Here is a 22103-nt window from a genome sequence, read left to right as displayed (position 1 = left end):
CTTTGCCCAAAGGCCAGTTCTGCCAAGAGGAAGACAAACTCCAAGTGAAGTGTCTTTGGTGCTCAACAATCTCTCGGTGTTGCCAGGAACGATTGTGTCTCACTAGCACAGAACTCTAGGTTAAAGGCCATTCTCCACAGCTCTTTGAAGAGGTTGAAGATTATACTATCTACACTGAATATAATCTCCATGTATCTAAAGAACCTGATTAGCCTAAATATAAATATAAATATGACAAACATAGATGACTATTGATCTATAATTCTCAATACCTATCTAACTTAAAGACTAAGACAATTAACAACAGCGCAATAAATAAGAATATTGACCTTCAAATGTAAACAATGTATAAGTATCTTGATCAGAGGTAGTAGTGTACACTGCAATATGGTAAATATATATGCCAATACATGAACAATGTTTTAAACAGAGGTAGAAGCATACTCACATACAATATTCAATATAATTTAACTTTGTATCAATATACAAGAATCAATATCAATATAATTATCTAACAACAATAACTCACAAATACCAATCTATTATCCCATCACCAATTATTCCTCTTTTCTTTTTCTTTTTTTTCTTTTTTCAAGAACACCCCTGAGCCTATAAAATACCTCCCCCATCCCTCAACCACATACCAATTATAACCAAGCCCTAAATGATGTCCCTAAACCTGAGGGCAAACTCTGCTGGGATAGGGGACGTTGTCCTCTAAAATTGCTTCCAGCTGTCATGGGGGCGACAATCTTCCTAGGGGGTCCTGTGAAAGTAAATGATGGTTAAATTCCAAGATTAATATTTGGTCTGGTAAAATTGCAAATAGTCTCTGAGTGTTTTGTGTAGGTCTGGCCAGAATGTTGTAAAAGATGTGCACCATTTCCGCTAACCAACTTGGAACTGTCTTGTGCAGCGGGTACCAAAAAGCAGGTCTTGTAGTAGCACTATCAGCATCATGACTTCATATTAACCAGGTGGAGTTGTTGTTGTGGGGCCCTATCTTCTTCCTGGAAACTTCAAAGATTACTGCAGGAAAATTTATTGTGTCTTATGGGAAACTTAAGCATTATCTATATCGACATATACAGACAGGCCGTGGTTCCATACTCTCAGGACAGTTAGTCTCCAGGACCTGAAAGTCTAAAAAGCACTGACCCGTTCTATTTCTGAATTCCCTGCTTCTGCACGGGGCATAGCTGGGAAAGAAAAGGTCCTCTCTGGAAGAAGTGTGAGCGTCCAAGCAGGGAAGCCCCCACACTACCCAGTGACCCTGCTATCCGTGGATGTCCTTTTCAACGCGTGATGTGGTATGAGGTCTGCCCGGAATGGACCCACATGTATCGACTTCGCATAAGTATCGGCTTTGTCTGACTAACATGCCTGGCAATGAGACAGCAAGACTTGTGCTTCCCTAGCAAAGGGTATTTTGTTTCAGAGGGTTGATTGTTTGAAATGCAGTTTCTCTAGCTTATAATGTCAGAACTGGTGTTTGAAGTACACATGAGGACCCTTACCGATGGCCTTATGTTCTAGCAAGGGCTCTCCGCAGAAGCAGCAGAGTGTGTGGTCTCTTTGCTCTCCTCTGCTCTCCTCTCCTTCTCTCTCTCTCTCTCTCTCTCTCTCTCTCTCTCTCTCTCTCTCTCTCTCTCTGTGTGTGTGTGTGTCTGAGAGAGGTAGGGAGAGAAAGGTGGGCCATATACTTACAGGAAACTTATAGGAAATTGCTTATGAAGATCTGATAGTATAGGTTCTGGTCTTTTTTGTAACTTTATTATTTGTTGTGGATTTCATTACATATATCTTGATCCCATTCATCTCCCTGTCCCTTTGTATCTTTCCTCTACCCTTGTGACCCCCCCCCCAATAAAGTAAAATACAATTTAAGAGAAAAGGAAACAAAGAAAAAGAAAATGCGGAAGCTACAGTGTCACTCAGTGAGTCACATAGCAAGGAGCAAGGGGCAGGGCCCTTTTCCTGTTTTAATGCCCTTAGGGCTGGCTCACCAACACCTACACCACCAGGCCCAGCTCTACTGTGGTGCCCAAATGAGGGACAGGGGCCACTTTCCTGAGTGTGGCAGCTGGTGAGGGACAGGGGCAGTTCTCCCACTCTTGGACCCCAGGGCCAGCTCTCCCAGCTGCCTCAGGCAGAGTGGGAGAAAGGCATCTCTTCCTTGCCCATGCCACCGTATGGCAGATGAGGGGGTGGGGCCAGATCTGCTGGCAGTGGGGATGGTCAGCTCTGGAAGGGCATCATTCCCTGGTATTTGACACCACATGGCAGACAAAGGGTGCAGGGCTAGCTCTCTCACTCTCATGCCCTCAGGCGAGGTGCAAGGCCTGTGCTCCCAAGTGCTGCAGCCAGTAAGAGGTAGGGCCAGCTCTCCTGTGGGTGGTGAGGGGCAAGGAGGAGGCATCTCTCCCTTGCCATGCCACGCATGGCAGATGAGGAGAAGGACCAGATCTCCCGTGCTTATGTTCTCAGGGCTGGCACACCACACCCGCGTTGACAGGATCAACTCTACTTTGCTGCCTAGGTGAGGTGCTGGGCCTGCTCTCCTGCGTGCTGCAGCTGGTGAGGGACCGGGTCAGCAATCCCTAATGTTGCAGCCAGTGAGAGGCAGGGCTAACTCTGTGCAACCCTGTTCTCTTGGCCTTCAGTGGTATCAGAAGTCACAGACATCAACACAGACCCAAGGTACAGCAGGGCCACAGACCTAACATGGGCCTTAGCAGCAGGCAGGCCCGGACATCACCATGTCTCTTGGTGGCAAGCAGACCAACCACCTCAGCCTGCTCCTCACTGCCTTCACCTCTTCAGATCTCTTTCTACACAGGACATGAACCATTCTCTCTCTCTCTCCCATCCCATCCCATCCCATCCTATCCCATCCCATCCCATCCCATCCCATCCCATCCCATCCCATCCCATCCCATCCCATCCCATCCCATCCCATCCCATCCCATCCATTTGTCTGATAATAGTGTTTGACCAGCTGGTTTCCCTGGGCAGGCAGGCATGTGGGTCTCCTCCTGCTCAGTCTAAATGGTGCTGGGCAGGGTTGTGTTTTCTGAGTAGGCCTGAGTAGGCCACCCTGGTATTTTTTTTAAATAAACTTTTATTTTCAGTGCATTGGTGTTTTGCCTACAATTATGTCTGTGTGACGGTGTTGGTTCCCTTGGAATTGGAATTACAGACAGTTGTGAGCTGCCATGTGGGTGTTGGGAATTGAACCTGGGTCCTCTGGAGGAGCAGTCAGTGCTCTTAACCACTGAACCATTTCTCCAAACCCTCAGTTCAGTTCTGCAGACATTCTTAAGGCTGAGAAGCAGCCATTGTTTCAATGAGTCCAAAGACAGTGTATCTGGCTAGGTGGTACACATCCATGAGATGGAGGCAGGAGGATATGAGTCTTGAGACAAGTTTGGGATACATAACAGGACTGTCTCAGAAACCAATATAAGAAAACAAACGAAGAGACGACCCCTCCCCAAACCTGATGTCCAATGGGCAGGAAGACCTCCCTTTATTCTTCAAGGGAGAGACTGCCTTTTGCTTCACTTAGGCCTGGGTAGGCGAGGCCCACTTATGTTGTGGAGGAGAGTTGGCTTTATTTATTTATTTTTAAAATATTTATTTATTATGTATACAATATTCTGTCTGCGTGTATGCCTGCAGGCCAGAAGAGGGCACCAGACCCCATTGCAGATGGTTGTGAGCCACCATGTGGTTGCTGGGAATTGAACTCAGGACCTTTGGAAGAACAGACAATGCTCTTAACCTCTGAGCCATCTCTCCAGCCCTAAAAATTTCTTTTAATGATTTATTTTTATTTCATGTGCAATTATGTTTTGCCTGAAAATATGTCTGTATAAGGGTGTCAGATCCCCTGAAACTGGGGCTATGGACAGTTGTGGACTGCCATATGGGTGCTGGGAATTGAGCCCAGGTCCTCTGGAAGAGCAGTCGGTACTCTTAACTCTTAACCACTGAGCCATGTCTCCAGCCCTGACTTTATTTATCTCCTTTAGATGTTACATCCATTCAGAAATACCCGGAATATGTTTGCCCAGGTGTTTGGGTGTCCATTGCCCCATTATTTTACACACAATGCTCCCTATTACATCCTTGATATCATCTTGGGGTTCATGATCCTTTTCTGAGCTTGTGTAGTTGAGAAGACTGGTATTAAAGCATCACAGACCATGGCGGTCTCAAGGTTGGTGTTGTTTTCCTGAATCTTCCATGGGGAAATATGTAAGGCCTTGCTGGGTAGTGGTTGGGCACGCCTTTAACCTCAGCCCTTGGGAGGCAGAGGTAGGCGGATCTCTGATCTCTGATTTTGAGGCCAGCCTGGTCTACAGAGTGACTTCCAGGGACAGCCAAGGCTACACAGGGCTCCTCTTCCAGAGTCAGTAATGATGGGTATTTCATATTTCACATGCTCACTGAAGTCTGTAGGTCAGAGTGTACACTCTGCAGAGTTCCTAATCCTGGAGAAGACAGAACCGTGACTCTTAGCCTGAAGCTGTCTGGGCATGGTCATTTTGAGGATGTACTAGTGACTTCCTCAAGCCCTCAGGTTCGAGGGAAATTTCCTAAACATTTCAGTTGTGGCTTCTGCACAGGTCAAAGTAAGCAGAGCAGGAAACCTCTCTGATTCTCAAGGCCACATATGTCCTCAGGCAATGGTGAGTCATCTAGGGCAGAAGTCAGGTTAGCTTTCTGAGGAAGGTGTGTGGGTCAGGCCTTCATCCTGAGGGCTTAGAGCAAGGGTGGCCTCCCCGTGAGTTGGTCTTGGACGACTTGTAGAATCTGGAGCCATTGCTGAACTTAAATTTCCCCATCTGGTACTGGAACTGGAGCTGGCAGTGGCAGGGATGAAGAATTGTTTAGACCAAAATGTGTAGCATGAGGGCCGGCTTGTTGGGGTTTCTGTCCCGCCTGGTACCCCACAGCCGGCAACTCCCAAGGAAAATCACACACAAGACTCCATAAGATTATAAACTGATTGGCCTATTAGGTCAGGCTTCTTATTAGTCCTTGTAACTTATATTAATCCATTATCATTATCTATGTTAGCCATAAATGGCTCAGTACCTTTTCCAGCTGGGCAGCTTACATGTTTCCTCTCCGGTGGTCTGGGCAGAACTGGCAGAGGGAGCTTTCTAGAATATTCCCAGTCTCTTTGCTCCACCTCTACTTCCTGTCTGGCTCTCCTGCCTATACTGCCTGCCTGGCCAATCAGCGTTTTATTAAAATATGATTGACAGAATACAGATAATTCTCCTGCACCAAAAATGTAAAAGATTTATCTTCGTTTTGGGTGTTGAAGGTGGAGAGATAAGAATTTTGTTGGAGATAAGAATTTTGTTGGAGAGAACCAGTGATCTGGTGAGCCCTGCTGCTTCTGAACAGGATCAGCTCCCAGAGTCACTGGTAAGACTGAGACGGATGAGGGGGACACAGTGTTCCCTAAAGGTATTTGACTTGGAGTTAAGCAGTGTTAAGTACTCTCAAGGCGGTTAATGTCTGTATATAAGAATCCTCTAGCGTTTACTTCTTCAAGTAAACTAAGCTACTGAGCGTCAGCCCTGTGGTACCCATAGGGGGATATCTTTCAGAATCTTCTCAGTGCCTGGCTGCCTCTATCGAGGGAGGGACTGCTGATGGGGTAGGCTCCTCCCACCTCACTGCCTTTATTCTGAGTTCGGGCCTTAGGTGGCACGGGCTAACTTCAACTTGTGTAGCTAAGGCTGACCTGGGATTACAAGCAATGTATTAATTACCATGCCTGGCTGGGGCAGCCTTTCCGTATACAGGCTGTCATCGTGATATCCTAGCTGCTTTGAGTACCTTGAAGAAATCACAATCCGGCTGCAAGGAAGGTCGCTGCTGAAGCCACAGAGCCCTGGCTCAGGAGGCCTTCCACCAGACGAGATCCTTCTGGGAGGTGTGCAGCGAGGTTGGGAGACTCCACTTCCAGGCAGGGCAATCCTGGGTGGACTCTGGATGCTGCTGCCCACCTTGCAGCTCTCCTCACTCAGGAGAGGAGGGGAAAGCACCCTCCCGGCTCTTCAGCTGGAAGGCTGCCATTCTGCTGCGAAGCCTGTGGTTGGTTCCCCAGGACTATGATCAAGAATGTGGAAGGACTGGTTGGCGGAATTATAATCTGTGTGCAAGTATGCTGTGCTTTTCTTCTGCCTATGTAAGCAGGCTGTTTCCCACTGCTGTGGGGGGATATCTGGGAGGAGGTTTTCTCCTGTCTGTCCCCCATCACATTCCAACGTCAGGCCCAGTGAAGGCTTCTTTCAATTGTTTTTTTTTTTAATTGCCTATCAATGATACATGTCAATGGTTAGAGCAGGCTGGACTGGTTGTACCAATGTATTCTGAGGCTGTAAGAAGGCAGTTGTGGGATTTCAGAGGGTGGCCTGGAGCAGACACTTTAGAAAGCTGAGGTTTCTGAAGGTGAGAAGATAGAAAGGCCGAAAACCCCACTTCCCCTGAGAGCTGTCAAGGGTTAAAAGCTGGTGGTCCCAACACCTGGTACTAGGGAGTGGCAGTATTAGCTGCCAAATACCAGGCTGCTGCCAATCAAAGCTAGGAGCACCCACGTCTGTAAGTCTGTAACTTTGAAAGCTTGGGGCCACAGCCTCTTGTTCTCCGAGCCTAGGACTGTAAGCTAGGGTTTTTTTGCAAGCCCAACCTATAAACCTTGGGCACTCAGGGTCTCATTTATGACAAGGTGGCTAGGCATGTCCCTTTGGTTTAATGTTTTGATCTCAGGTTTGGCATTTGTACCATTCTTCAACCTGATTTTGGAGTCCAGGTAGACACATCTGTGCCCAGGAGCATTACCTGTGAGGATAGCGGTAGACACAGTTATTCTGCAGTGAGGCTTCAGATTGCCCCATTTGGTTGCTAGGTTCTTATTTTCCAAGGTCTTTGCCCCATTTTGTTGCTAGGTTCTTATTTGCCAAGGTCTTCTCTCTGTGTTGTTGTGTGACTACTTGGGAGGACACATGCCTGTTTGCCCAGGTAGGGCTCTAGCAACAGACAGAATGAGTTATTTCATGTAAGCCTACCTCGGTGGCCAGTGAATTTCCTAGAGTTACTTGTAGGGCTGGAGAGGTGGCTCAGCTGTTAAGAGCACTGCCTGCTTTCCTGAAGGTTCCGAGTTCAACTCCCAGCAACCACATGATGATTCAACCTTCTATAACTGGGGAAGAGACCTGGTCAGTCGTCCTCATCAACTTAGAACATGAAACCCAACATGGACACGTTCAACAGAACCACCATGCATGCTTCAGCATTGCCAGGGCATACATTTCATTTTTCATTTCACTTACAGGGACACGAGTGACCTAGAGGCAGCTGCCTCATGGAAGAGCCTTTTCCACTGTGTGCATCCGAAGCTCCCTGCAGCTTGTAGGCATCAACACCGTGGAAGTGTCCCCTACCTCCAGCACGTGTTCCCTGCTCCTGTAATGTGGGGAAGGAGCCTCACTAGGCTGTTAGCTCTCTTGTAGCTTGTGAGTTTCCCAAGCCTTCCTCCTCCCCTCCTTAAGAAGTGCTTCAATCTCGAGAAAACGACTTGTTACCTGAAGGGCTGGACGAGCAGGCGCCATGGATCGCACAGGTTGATTTATGCTAGAGATACAGGGCTAAAATTTGCTATGTAAATGATGTGGCAGTTTGGTGAGTCCTATTTTTGGTAATTTGTAGTAGGTAAGCCAAGAGCACGTTGCCGTTCCGAAGACATTTTTAGAGGACCTAAAAGTGAGGTTCTATTTTGATGCTTTTTGAGAACTTGAGAGGCTTTCTCTTGGCAAGAGGTAAGAAGATCTGCCGGTGTCTTTGACAAGTGGTCTCAGGGGAACAGCTTGCCATCTGCAGGAGGCCTCTTCAGTGCCCCACTTAGGATGTTTTGGATTGGCTGCTTTTTTCACAGAGAGCATCCGGTTGTCTTAAGAGGAGGCTGGCAGAGAATACAAAGCCTTGGGAACAGATCCAAGACCACAGAGGAACAGGCTCAGAGAGCGTCAGCGGCCATCAGAAGAGGGCTTTCCTTACATGGCACCACGCGCTTCCCAGACACCCCCTGAAAAATATTGCAGTCTTCATGCAGGGAGGGAGTCGTATGCTAGGGGCTGGCGTCTGCTCTTTTCCTGGGACCCACAGTGTCCCTCTGGCACACCATAGGTAACAGTGTAGTAATAAAGCCCTCACCATGGAAACAACATTGATTCACTTTTACAAGTCCTACTCTTAGGAGAGAGGCTGGAGTCTGTGCAATTTCTGTTTGTTATTATCAACCCCAACTAGCTTATGCCAAGAGTCTACTGTATGTAGACTTTAGAAGGGCATCATCCATCTCAGCGACCACCCCTCACCTTCGAGGAAGATGGCTCCTATCACATTTTACTTAGGATGAATCTGAAAGAACTTCCCTTTGCCTGGACTTTGACCCAGATCCTATAGGGTGGCACTTATACCTCGAGCCAGGCTGCCATTTTCTCGTCCTCAGAGAATGTGATCTTTTGTTCACCGGGCATTGTTTGCATGAATTTTATCTTTTTGAACTGCTGCATTCGTACTATTGCTCTCAGTTATTGAGTTGTTGGTGCTCAGGTAGCCCTGCTTTGGGAAGGCAGGAAGGGTTAGGAAGCTGTAACTCAGTCCTGTGGATACCTGGGTTGTGTCCCCCTCTCCAGTGTACATGTATGTATGTATCTGTGGTGTGTGTGTATCTCTCTGTGTGTGTACCTTTGGGCTGTGTGTGTGTATCTGTGGGGTGTGTGTATTATATGTGTGTGTATCTCTCTCTCTCTCTCTCTCTCTCTCTCGTGTGTGTGTCTGTGTGTGTATCTCTCTGTGTGTGTACCTTTGGGCTGTGTGTGTGTATCTGTGGGGTGTGTGTATTATATGTGTGTGTATCTCTCTCTCTCTCTCTCTCTCTCTTGTGTGTGTGTCTGTGTGTGTATCTCTCTCTGTGTGTACCTTTGGGCTGTGTGTGTGTATCTGTGGGGTGTGTGTATTATATGTGTGTGTATCTCTCTCTCTCTCTCTCTCTCTCTCTCTCTCTCTCATGTGTGTGTGTCTGTGTGTATCTCTCTGTGTGTGTACCTTTGGGCTGTGTGTGTGTATCTGTGGGGTGTGTGTATTATATGTGTGTGCGTCTCTGTGGGGTATGTGCACGTATATGTATGTATATATGTTTGTAGATATCTGTGGGGTACATGTATGCATTTGCACGAGTGTCTGTTGTGGGTTCTTCCTCAATTGCTTTCTAGTTTATGAGGCAGAGTTTCTTGCTGAACTGGAAGCTTCCTCTTGGGCTAGTCTAGCTAGCCGTCTTGTTCCCAGATGCCCTGTCTGGCTTCTGAGTGCTGAAATTTCGGGAGGGCCGTTATACCCACCTGGCATTTGACCTTTCTCTCGCAGCTGAGGGTGAGTGCGGAAGGTGCGGACTCCAGTGTCCTTGCCTGCACAGCAGGTGCGGTACCCCCAGTTCCCCCTCGAGCCCCCAGTTTCTGGGGCCTTAACCAAGCCTTCAGGGTACAGCGGCAGCATCTGTCTGGAGGCGGTAGCAAGCTTTGTCTGCAGATGTCGGGAAGTGAACCTATCTCAGCATGAGCTACTCCGTCTGTCCGGAGGCTGGGCCTCGTCAGCGTCTCTCGCGGTGGTGGTCTCATGAATTTGTTTGTCCTCCTCCAGGTTGGGAAAGAGGTTAAAGAAGACGCGCAAGTATGACATCATCACCACCCCTGCTGAGCGTGTGGAGATGGCCCCACTGAATGAGGAGGACGATGAGGATGAGGACGCCACAGTATTCGACATCAAGTATAGGTGCGGGCAGGGGACAGAGGCTTCTCCCCGGGCTGTGTCCGGTAGGGTGGCTCAGCCGCAGTGTTCTTGTGCTCTTGTTAAGTGTTAGTCTCTGAGATGTTCTTATTGTGGTGGGACCTGTTTCTATCACTGCCTTGGTAACAGTACCTAGGAATCCAGACGAGTACAGGGCTGGTGGATAAATGCTTATCCTGAAAAAGAAAAACAAGTATTATCATGGTTGCTTTCTGAAACACTGGCTTTAGAAACAGAGTTTGTTAATGAATCACATTTGAATTTTATTTACTTTTTTTTTGTGTGTGTGAGAGAAAGAGAGAGAGAGAGAGAGAGGGAGAAAGAGAAAGAGAGAGAGAGAGAGAGAGAGAGAGAGAGAGAGAGAAAGAAAGAGAAAGAGAGAGAGGAATATTTCTCTGTGTAGACCTGACTGTTCTTGAACTTGATTTGTAGACCAGGCTGGCCTCGAACTCAGAGATCCTCCTGCCTCTACCTCCCAAGTGCTGGGACTACAGGTGTGTGACACCACACCTGGTTCACTTAAATTTTATGAAGAACAACCACACTTTGAAACATGCTGGTTCTAGATACCAGAGTCGGAAGAAACCCATGACTTGTGTTTTGTCAGGGGAAGAGTGAGGTCAACAGTAATACTCAGTTATGCTACAAAATATTACATACATAGCGTTATATTAATGATCGCATTGGGTTTATTGCTAACCCTTCTGCCTATTTCACAGTCAGTACATAGAAACAAAGAAGAAAATTATGGCTGGGCGGTGGTGGAGCACATGCCTTTAATCCCAGCACTTGGGAGGCAGAGGCAGACGGATCTCTGTGAGTTCAAAGTCAGCCTGGTCTACAGGAGCTAGTTCCAGGACAGACTCCAAAGTTACAGAGAAGCCCTCTCGAAAAACCAAAAAAGAAAAAAAAAATTAATGTCATTTAAAAGGTATTCCCACTTATACTTCAAAAGTATATGGTGTGTATGGTGTGTGTGTGTATGCATGCATACACGTGTTACAGTACATGTGTGTGGAGGTCATAGGGCAACTTTGTAAAGTTTGTTCTCTCCTTAATACCTTATATGAGTTTTATGGGTCAAACTCAGGTCATCGGGCTTGCATAGCAAGCTCCTCTACTTCTGCCAGCTCATCTTGCTAAACCTTACTTTTGTTTTTTATTTTTATTTCTTGTTTGAGGCAGGGTTGCATAACCTGGGCTGGCCTGGAACCTGCTGTGCCGAACTCATGGCAATTCTCTTGCCTCAGTCTCCCGCGTGTTGGAATCACAGTGGTACATCGCCATCCTGTGGTTCCAGGCTTTCATTATTATAGCAATAAAAAGGGTCGGAGTCCTCCGCAGTACGGAACCTTAAGGAAGTGAATCAGTTGTACTACATATATATATATGTGTGTGTGTGTGTGTGTTTGTGTGTATGTATATATGTATGTATATGTATATGTGTGTAGTATATATATGTGTGTGTATATATATGCACGCATATAAACATGATGTATATATGTGTGCCTGCACACAGGCATACATGTCACTGAGTACATTTGGAGGCAGAGAACAACTTTTTTGGAGTTGATTCCCTCTTTCCATTATGTGGATTCTGGGAATCAAACGCAATTTGTCCAGCATAGCAGCAAGTGCCTGTACCTGTTTTTTTGGTTTTTGTTTTTTGTTTTTTCAGAGCCACTCCTAAAATCTTGTTCCTATTAGGTGTGGCTGTTAATACTGACTGAACTTGACAGGCTCCAGAATCACCCTGGAGACAAATCTCTTGCCGAGCTTGTGAGGGAGTTTCTAGTCTGAGCTAATCAAGAGACAACCTACCTTAAATGTGGTCAGCACTATTCCATGGGTGGGGGTCCTGGGCTGGATGAAAAGGAGGAGCCGTGCTGAGCACCCGCATTCACCTGTCCGCTTTCTGACTGAATGCACATGACTGCTGCCTCGTGCTCCTGCTGCCTTGCTGTCTCCGCTGTGATCGACTGTACCCTCAAACTGTGAATCAAGCAGCTCTTCTTTCCTTAAGTTGCTGTCTTAGTTAGGGTCTCTCTTGCTGTGATAAAACAACCTGGGAGACCAGGCAGTGGTAGCACAGGCCTTTAATCCCAGCACTTGAGAGACAGAGGCAAGAGGATCTCTGTGAGTTCAAGGCCAGCCTGGTCTACAGAGCTAGTTCCAGGACAGACGCCAAAGCTACAGAGAAGCCTTGTCTCAAAACAAAACAAAACAAAACAAAACAAACCCCCCAAAACCCAACAATAGCAACAACCATAAAGAGAAAAAGCAACAACCATAAAGAGAAAAAGCAACAACCCTTTTTGGAGGCTTTCTGCAAAGTGACAACAGAGAGAACCGTACTGCCCAGGAGCAGACACTGAGCATGGAGCCCGAGTCCATGGAATTAGGGTTCACAATGGCCAACAGCTTAGAGTTCAGGATTAATACAATGGATTTGTTGCGTCCTGAGTTTTCACCTAGAATAGAAGAAATGTGGGACACCAAGGGATTGGGGAGAGCAAACCCAAGTCCTGTTTCAGACATCACCAGGAACCAAGACGGGAGTATCTGTGAAATGCTAGGCATTTATAGTTCATTACCCAGGAATGTCAGGGCAGGAACTAAAGCAGAAGCCAAGGGTGGTTGCTGCTTACTGGATTGCTCCTCATGGCTTGCTTAGCCTGCTTTATTAGAGTACCAAGGCCCACCAGTCCAGGGGTAGCTCCACCCACAGTGAGCTGGGCCCTCCCATGTCAATCACCAATGACCATTTGAGAGGATGTACCACAGGCTTTCCCGAGAGGCTGGTTTGGTGTGGGCGTTTCCTCAGTTGAGATCCTTCTTCGTAGATGGCTCTAGCTGGTGTTAAGGTGATGGAAAACTGGCCAGCGCAGTTGCTTTCGGTAAGTATTTTCTCCTTATCACAACAAAGAGAGAAGCAACTAATCCACTGGGTGACTGAACTGGCTCTGTGGAAATCATGACAGAATGGGCTGTTTTTGTTCTCTTTTCACATGCCACTAAGTAAGAGAAGTCCCTAGTCTGGATGTGCAGGCCTCTGGCAGTAGTTCCAACACACAGGAGGCTGAAGCAGGAGGTTTTGAGTTCAAGGTTGGCCTGAGATACGTAATGAGAACCTGTTTCAAATAACTGATGGGGAAGGGGGAGAGACTTAAACAAGGTACTATAATATCTGTTTAGAAATTCTGTCTAGAACATGAGATGCGAAATGGATCTATTCTTTGACTGCCTGGATGCCAGCGCTGCTATAGCCTGAAATACATCCACACTCGTCTCAGTTCTTCTAATTAGACCAAGTTCCCTTTTTTGGGCTGATTGTCAGTCCTGGATTGGTGTTGCTGGAAGCTCTGAAACTCATCAAAAAGCAACTGACAAAACTGAACCACTTGGTAGGTATTCAAGCACTAGGAATACTTTTGCTTTCTGAAAGACTGACTTCTTCCCCTGGCCTAATGCAAGGGTGAGAATCAAGGATGATGAGAAACTGTGTACCCATATACTGGCATTTCAGACACTCCCCTCTTGGCACCTGGTGATGTCTGATACAGGTTTTGGGTTTGCTTCTGCTGTCCCTTGGTGTCCCTTATTTCTTCTAGGCAGAAACTCAGGACCCAGCAAATCCATTGTATTGATCCTGAACTCTAAGCAATGGCCATTGTGAACCCTAGTCCTGTGTACTCGGGCTCTGTGCTCAGTGTCTGCTCCTGGACAGTCTGGCTCTCTCTGACGTCACTTTAGGGACAGTCTCAAAAACAGGTTCCTGTATAAAATGTGGTCACTACATTTGTGACCTTATCTCCGGTACCCTTATTTTATTTATTTAAAAGTTATTCGTGCCTATGTATGTACATGCCTGTGTGTACATGAACATGTGTGCACACATGCTGTAGGTGGTATGACAGTTCACAGGAGCCAGTTCTCTAGATCTGTCTGTTTGGTCTGAATGAGAATGGCCTTCATAGACTTGTGCATGAATTCCTCAGTTGGTGGAACTGTTTGGGAAGGATTAGAAGTGTTGTCTTGTTGGCGGAGGTGTGTGATGGGGGTGGGCTTTGGGGTTTCAAAAGTCCATACCAGGCACAGTCAGCTCTCTTTCTCTCTCTCTGCCTGTGCTGTGGATCAGAAGTGATGGTAGCAGCCTCGCTGTCTTACTCCTGGCCTTAAAGGGTATGCATTCAATATTTGACCACTGAGTGAGGTTTGCTGTTGGTTTGCTACATGGGATTTTCTTCTCTGTGTGTTACCTTTGAATTGTATTCCTTTCTCTAGCTCTGTTGAGTGTTTCCTTTAACCCATTATGGTGGTGAATCTATCTATACTCATTAGATTTCTACTCTCCAGTCAATTCAGGATTCTGGAGTTAAGAGCTTGGTCATGCGTTACTTTCTATGTGCATTGCATTGTTTAAGGCTTCCTTTCTCCCTAGGGAATGGTGACTGGCCTGTTTCTTTTCTGTTTTGTTATTAGTCTGTTAGTCTGGCTCTGGTGCAAGTTAATGCTGGCCTTATGAAGCGAGTTGGGTGTGTTTCCTTATTTTCCTTTTGTAGACAAGTTTAAATCAGATTGGAACCGTTTGTTTCCTAAGTGTTTAGTAGAGCATGCCCCAAACCGGCTGCACCCGAGACAACCCGTGTGCTGTATTTAGGATGGTGGCATCAGTTCCTTGAATAGTTCCGAGAATATTCGGTCTTTATTTCTTCTTGGGTCAGTTTTGATCAGAAGTAGTTTTGGGGGCATTTTGCCCATGTCTGTTAAAGTTTACAGATCTGTTTTTGTATAGTTGTTCCCAGCATTCTTCTTTAATCCTATAAATGTTTGTATTATGAGTAGCTATGGTCTTTTTTTTTTCTTATTTGAATGACAGGATCTTTGTGTAGCCCTGGCTGGCCTGGAACTTGCTATATAGACCAGGCTGTGTAGACAGTGTGAATCTTGAACTTACAGAGATCTGCGTGCTTTTGCCTCCTGACTTCTGGGATGAAATGTGTGTGCCACTATGCCTGGCTCATTTGCATTATTATTTAATATTTAATATTGCTTTTCCATTTCCCACCTTTCTCAGTCTTGTAGGAAGTTTCATTTTATCTTTCCGCATGTAGAGTCATCCTGGGGCTTCTTTGATGCCCTCTGTGATGATCAGTTTTCAGTTGGTGTCTGCCTCCCATCTTAACTTGGATCTCTGTTGCTGCGACAAACCACCATGACCTAAAGCAAGCTGTGGAGGAAAGGGTTTATTTGGCTAACACTTCCCAATTGCTGTTTACCACTGAAGGAAGTAAGTACAGGAACTCAAACAGGGCAGGATTCTTGAGGCAGGAGCTGATGCAGAGACCATGAAGGGATGCTGCTTACTGACTTGCTTCCCCTGGCTTGCTCAGCCTGCTCTCTTATAAAACCCAGGACCACCAGCCCAGAGACGGCACCACCTACCATGGGCTGGGCCCTTTCCCATTGTTCACTAAGTGAGAAAATGCCTTACAGTGGATCTCATGGAGGCATTTCCTTCACTGAGGCTCCATCTCTGAGGACTCAAGATTGTGTCAAGTTGACACACAAAACCAGCCAGTACACCAATCCTCAGTTTTCTTGGAGCGAATTCTATTCTGCTGCTGCTTCCACGGAGTACGTAGCCCATTCAGTCATTGTCAGACTTCCCCGCTGGAATTGGCGTTTTTTTTCCTGTGGCAGCCTGTGGCAGAGCCTCCCATAGACAACCAGGACTGGTGCCAGGCCCTGCCCTGCCTCCTCTTGTGTCCTGAAGAACTGACCTTCAAGGGAGCTCCCCCATGGACGTGCCTGCTGTTTGTGGTTGAAGTGAAATGACGTTGTGGGTGAACTTGGAGGTGAATCTGTCAGACACAAGGCCGCACCAGGCCGGAGAAGACTGACTGCTGGTGGTGGGGGGGCTAAGTGGCTTTCCCTCATGTACAGGTTTAGGGGAACTACAGCTGAGAAGTGGGGGAAATGGATTCGCTGTCATCTCACTACTTAGCGGTAGAGTGTGTGTAAGTACGTGTCTGTGGGGTTTTCTTTTTCTTTTGAAATAGGCCCATGTTACAAAGGCTGACGTGGGGCCCTTTCCCCGCTGAGTAGCCTATTGTGAACAGCTTTTCACGTCAGTAAGTATGAGAGAATGAAGGTCCTTAAGGTCACCTTTCTGCTTCGTGCAGCGTTTTGAGGACTTGTCGGCACACTGCTGACCTATTCATAGGGACTTGTTTTTCCTGTCCACCAAATGTTTCTGCTTCTCTCCAGGAAGCACACACATTGAAATCAGATGTGAATGAGCCATGGCTTTGGGTTGTTTTATGATGGAGTGGAGAGGAGAGCATCATGTGCTTGGCACCAGGGCAGTGAGGTGGGTTGGATGTGTCTTACTGTATATGCAACTTTCTGATCGTATCTCGTGACTTGGAGCCTGAGTGGATCAGCCAGGCTTGTTTCTCCCAAGTTTCCAGTCATGGGGAGAAGAGGTCAGAGGCCAGGGAGGTGTCTGTGGACAGTACCCCCAGCCCCAGTCCTGGGTATCAATCCTAGGGTCTCATGCATGCCAGCTCTACCCCTTCTTTGTTTGTTTCATACTGCTGAGATGCTTTGATTTGGGAAAAATACCGTGTGGAGGACAGCGCCCTGGAGTTTTGGAATGGTTCCATACTTCAGGAGGCCTTGTGTTTGTGCTTGGTTGGCCTGGTGCCCTGGTGCACTGTTTTGGGTCTTTGCAAATCCCTAGTTTATTATGGAAGACTTTTGTTACACCGCCTAGGCATCCCCGGAGGACAGGCACACATGAGCCCTACTGGTTGTGTGCCAGGGAGCCTGGCAGCTGGGTTGAGTACAGCTCAAGGTACCTAGCTGCTGGGTAAAACCCACCCAAGGTACCAGACTGCTGCTGTTCCTGCCAACCCTGCTTCCTGCTGAGATGGGCTTTCTGTGTGTGGAAACAGTGCGGCTCCTCCAGGGTATGGACCAGCATTCTAAGCAGGCTTGCTTGCCCTGCTTTGGCTAGAGCTTTCTGTAGTAATATTAGCTACCAGTGACATGACCATGGCATAGGAGACTGTGCCTACTCTATCCTCCAGAGGGCGAGTAAGTCTGACCGCCCCGGCTCCACCCCCCATCCCAGGCTGAGGTCTAGACTAAGTACTTTTTACATGAAGATATTAATACCTTTCCCATGGCAACGGCTACTGGCTGCTTTTTCTTCCTAAGGAGCTTGGGAATGGGTAGGGTCTGGAGGCTCCTCTGCTCGCCTCGTGTCCCAAGGTTTTAGTTCTGCTGCGAGAGGAGCTGATGGTGAGGAGACTGTCGTGAAAGCTGGGGTTCCCCTTTGCCCTGCAGCTCTCCCGTGTCTACATGTGGCTGATGGTTGTTCAAGGTATGGGGGTTGGCTGGGAGCCACTCTTGGGAGGAAGGCACAGGGCCTGCCAGAGCTTCCATGCAGGTGCTTCTGGGACCCTCGTGAGGTGAGCGCCCAGGCAGGCGGCAGTGCCACATGTTGCTCAGTGAACCCATGTGCTGTGCTGTTCCTGTCCCCCAGCTCTTGCTGCCATTGGCTGTCATTTGTGGGCATTTGTTTTGATGTAGCTGTGGAGAGTACTCTGTGCTCTGGCCTGATTCTTAGTTTGAAGGTCTCGGAAACCAACACCAGTCCTTAAATTCTATTCCGCTTTTGCTTTTCGTGGATGATTACGCAAGGTCCATAATCCGATACCGATGGAGGAGTCGGTTTTAATGGGTCTGCTTTCCCGTCCTAAGGTCCTGTGGTGCAGCTTGTGAGCTTTCCCTCGTGGCAAAAGCACTGCTTGTCCCCCTGCTGTGGTCTGCACTGTGTTAGAGCTGGAGCCGGAAGATGAGCAGGCTCACACAGGGCTCCACTCACCCAGTCTGAGCAGGCGCCAGATGCTCATACGCTTATATAGGCCCAGCTCATCAAACGACGGCCCGTGCGCCAAATGCCTTTTGCATTCACTGGGTCTCAGTTACTGTGACAGAATGCCCGAGACATCCACCTGAAGGCTTATTTTGGCTCCCAGAGCTGGAGGTTTCAGTCCACGGCTGGTTGGTTTGCCCCGTGGTGAGGCAGCACATCTGGGTGGGTGTGGGAGAACAAAGCTTCTCACCATATCATGAGCCAGGGAACGAAAGGGAGAGATTGGAATCCCGGAAATCCTGCCCATGTCCCCAGTGACCTGGAGGCCTCCCATTGGGCCTCAGCTCTGAAAGATTCTGCTGCCTTTCAGCAGTGCCAGTCCTTCTAACTCAGTGGGCTAAGGGGAGGCATCATGGAGCCCAGACTCTCGCAAGAGCTTCCCAGCCAAGCATGAGTTCTACTTTCTGTCCTACGTGGACCCAGGTCTCACTGGGAAGCTCAGGGTTTTTCTCAAATGCACATCTCCCCCCCTCCCCACCACCTCCCAACTGGCTAGGATTGCAGTTCTGTGTCAACGTGCCCAGCTCTGATTTTTACGTTTCCGTGTTTGAAAAGGAATCAAGAGGAGAATAATATTTCAGGATACATCAAAGTTGAGTGTAATTCAGATTTCATTGCCCATAAATAAAGTTTATCGGAACACAGCCATCACCAGACATTCTGTACCGTCTCTGGCTGCCTTTCTGTCATGACAGCAGGATTCATAGTTGACACAGAAACTGCAGGATATGCAAGCTTTAAGGTAGTTACTCTTGGGTAAATTTTAAAGAAACGCTCTGTTGACACTTGGCCTGAACACCTGTGGGAGGGCGAGAAAGAGGATTTAAGGAAAAAGCAGCTTGTGTTCTAAGGGGTGTGTGTTAAAGGAGCGGTGGGCTGTTTCCTGCCACCTGACTAGCTTTATCCGAAATAATTACACGGAAACTGTATTCTTTTATCTTTTAAACACTGCCTGGTCCATTATATCTAGCCTCTTTTTGGCTAACTCTCACATCTTGCCTTAACCCATATCTAGTAATCTGTGTATCCCCATGGGGTGTGGCTTACCGGGACGATTCTAACCTACGTCCATCTTGGACCGGAGCTTCATGGCGTCTGCCTGACTCTGCTTCTTTCTCCCAGCATTCTGTTCTGTCTACTCTGCCTATCAACTCTGTCTAAGCTGCTGTCCTATCAAAGGCCAAGGCAGTCTCTTTATTTGACCAATGAAAGTAACACATAGACAGAAGACCCACTTACATCAGGTGTGGAGGGCCCCTGGGCGTCCTGTGTGAGAGCTGAAGGTCTGATGACCGTGCAAACGGCAGGACTAGGAAAAGGAACAGAGAGTGTGGCCCTGTGGCCCATGAGGTGGAGACCGCCAGGGAAGCATCAGGTGGCTTCAGCGCTCTGCCCAAGTAGTGAATCTTCTTCCTTTTCTTTCAGGTAAAGTTCTTCGGGCATGTTAGCATCCTGGGGGACGTTGGTCAACTGCAGCCTGGGATATGAAGGTCTGGGCACCGGCTCTCACCTGAGGTGTTGAAACCAAAACCACCGTTACTTATGAAACTCTGACTCCATTCTGTGTGTCCAACATCTGCTTGGAACATCACCATCAAGCTTGTCCCCAGTCGCCAGATGAGAGTCACCTTGGCCACCCTTGGATGCCCCTTTGAGATGCTCTTTGCACTGCTTCCTTGAGGGGTTTTCCACCTTCCTAAGAGGCGAAGATGGGAACATCGATTTCTAAGAATCTTTCTAGAACAACTATAGATAACAGTAAAGCTACAGTTAGGAGGATCAATAATTTTAAAAAGCCGGGAAGATAGCTTAGTTCGTAGCCTGATTACCTTAGAAACAGGGGATACAAGTTTTGTCCCCGGAGCTCACATGAAACAGAACTAGCAGCAGGGCCCTCACCTCTAATCCAGTATAGGGCAAAAAGGTGAAGCCCTGGGGTTGACGGCTCAGCCAGCCTAACCTTGTGAGTTCCGGTGATGACACCTGGTCACAGAAACGGTGGGTGACTCCAGAGGAACAATGCGCAAGATTCATTTCTGCCCCCTACACACGTTTACCAATACACAGCACACATATGCACACCCTCAAAAGGCTGAAGGGCCTTCAGGTGTACCTAGGAGAATCCTGGCATTCTGTTATTCCAGATCTTTCCATCATCATCAGGTCTGGCTTTATTTGGGGGACAGCTATGTGACCTTTCAGAGTGGACATACGAGCTCCCCACCTCACTCCACCCTGCCCCTTCCAAGAGGTTCAGCATAAATAGGAACGGCTACTACACAAATTTCAAATTTTCAGGGATCAGACCACATGAGTGTGTGTGTGTGTGTGTGTGTGTACCTGTCTCTCTCTTCACAGGGATGGAAAGTGCCAGGTAGCTTTTAGTGATTGTGTGTGTGTGTGTGTATGTGCTGTAAAAACATTTCTCCTGCCTCAGTGTTGTGTTGTTTGTCTTAGGAATATAATGCTAAGAAGAAATCACTGTGGTAATTTAAATGAATGATACTTTGGTTGGCTGAAAAAAGGGACACTGTTGGGGACTCTGTTGGCAGTCCGTCCAGGCTATGTTCCACTAGATTGGACTAGAAGCTCTCCTGGGTCCACTGCACCTAGCCTGGGAGCTGGGTACCCAGAGATGCCCTGAGGAAACAGGTCCTGGACTAACTGCTCAGGTTAACGGAGGTCTCCCACTTGGTCTTCTCCCATATTGCTGTAGCTCGGATGCTGTGCAAATCTCATAGCGGTGCCTTTGGAACCCCGGGAGTGTAGTATGTCTGGAAAGATGACTGTTGTTACTGCCTTGTTTCCTTTCTGTCTTTGTTCTAGAGTTTGTGTACTTGTCTGTTTGGTGCCCTGCTCCATTGCTTTGGGTAAAATCCCCCACCATGGCCAGCTCTGCCCCACCACCAGACTCTCCAGTCCCTGGCTGGGGCTGTGGTGGTGGCAGTAGGTAGAAAGAGCCACCTTGGCTCTGGAGCCTGGCTGGGCATGGGTGCTTTGCAATCCTAACCCATCATGGAGTGGCCTGTTCTTCTGGGCTCCCTTAATCTCTGCTTCTCAGTTGGTTTCTCTCAGCCTCCTGCCCTGCTAGTCAGAGGGGTGGGGCTTCCCTCACTGTGTAGTCACAGCACAGTGGCAATTCTAGGACATTGGCCACCTCCACGCTGTGTGCCCTGCCCTCTCAGCCTTGGAGCTGGGACTGCCACCTCCCATTCAGGTGTCCCAGGACTACAGGTGAACCACCTAGAAAAGCTGGATCCTCCTGCCTTATGTGTGAACACCGTGGATCCGGCTGCCAGTCCCTCATCGCTGACTCTGGCAAGGATAGCAGGACGGCGACCTTACAAATCCTTGATGAAGCTTCAGCACCGCAGGCACTTAAATAAAGATCCTTAAAACAAACAAGAATCATTGAACTGAGTCATGAGTGTGTTGGGTTTGGATGTTTTTCGATGGAGCTGGTGAAATGACTCTGTGGTCAGAAATGTGAACACAGGAGGTGGGTAGGGATGAGTTGGGGTTTCTGGGGCTGTGTGTGTCCTGGTGATTTAGGAAAAGGCATATAAATGGAATGGGGCTGGAGAATCAATCTCTCTCTCTCTCTCTCTCTCTCTCTCTCTCTCTCTCACACACACACACACACACACACACACACATACACACACACACATGCATGCGCATGTACTTCATGCACTCTTGTTCAAGAAGCTGGTTCAGGTTGGGAAGTGTTGAGCCCTCGCTGGAGACTCTCGAGGTGTCCAGAGGATGGAGAGCCCACCATGTATAATCTGTGGTCCTATCCTTGCCTCATCCCTGGCTCAGCATAAGAGTTCTGTGACATCCAGGGTTCGATGGCACATGCCTGTCATCACAGGGCTGGAGAGACCAGTCTGGGATCCAGAGCAAGACTTCGTCTCAACAAACAGAAAACCACCCCCAAATATTTATGGATGTCTGGGCTGGATTAGCCCCCTGGTGAATAAAAGCCAGAGAGGGTGGCTCACTCACTGAACATGCAGTGTCAGGTATCACCAAGAACTTCAAGGAGGGTGTGGTCTGCTTGACTCTTCCGACAGCAGAGTAGCCAAGCGTTTCCCTACCAGTCTCGTTCCTCTTGACATCCAGGGATGAGCCGGTCCAAGGAGGAAGGAGGTACCCTTAATCCAGCAGTGCCCCTTTTGGTTTGGATTGCTGCTAAGACAGTTTGTTCTTTGGTTTTACGGGTTCATTTGTGGGGGCTCTATCCAAATCCTGGCCTCTTCTGCACAAAGAAAGCCCTTCTTTCCCC

General features: G+C 47.9%; 1 protein-coding gene across 1 annotated transcript in view; it reads left to right on the top strand.

The window, feature by feature from the left end:
• Positions 1-21223, top strand: part of Fam174b (family with sequence similarity 174 member B) — a 43863-nt gene extending 22640 nt beyond the window's left edge. Inside the window, exons 2-3 of the mRNA XM_048434833.3 lie at positions 9724-9855; positions 19241-21223. Coding sequence (XP_048290790.2) covers positions 9724-9855; positions 19241-19244 — 136 coding nt within the window. The 3' untranslated portion in view covers positions 19245-21223. The remainder of the gene's footprint in view (positions 1-9723; positions 9856-19240) is intronic.
• Positions 21224-22103: the final 880 nt, after the last annotated feature.

This window comes from Myodes glareolus, chromosome 24 (genome assembly GCF_982192425.1).
Source record: "Myodes glareolus chromosome 24, mMyoGla1.1, whole genome shotgun sequence".
Taxonomy (NCBI): Eukaryota; Metazoa; Chordata; class Mammalia; order Rodentia; family Cricetidae; genus Myodes; species Myodes glareolus.
The sequence above is the reverse complement of the archived record's forward strand: the minus strand, read 5'-3'. Positions and strand labels throughout refer to the sequence as shown.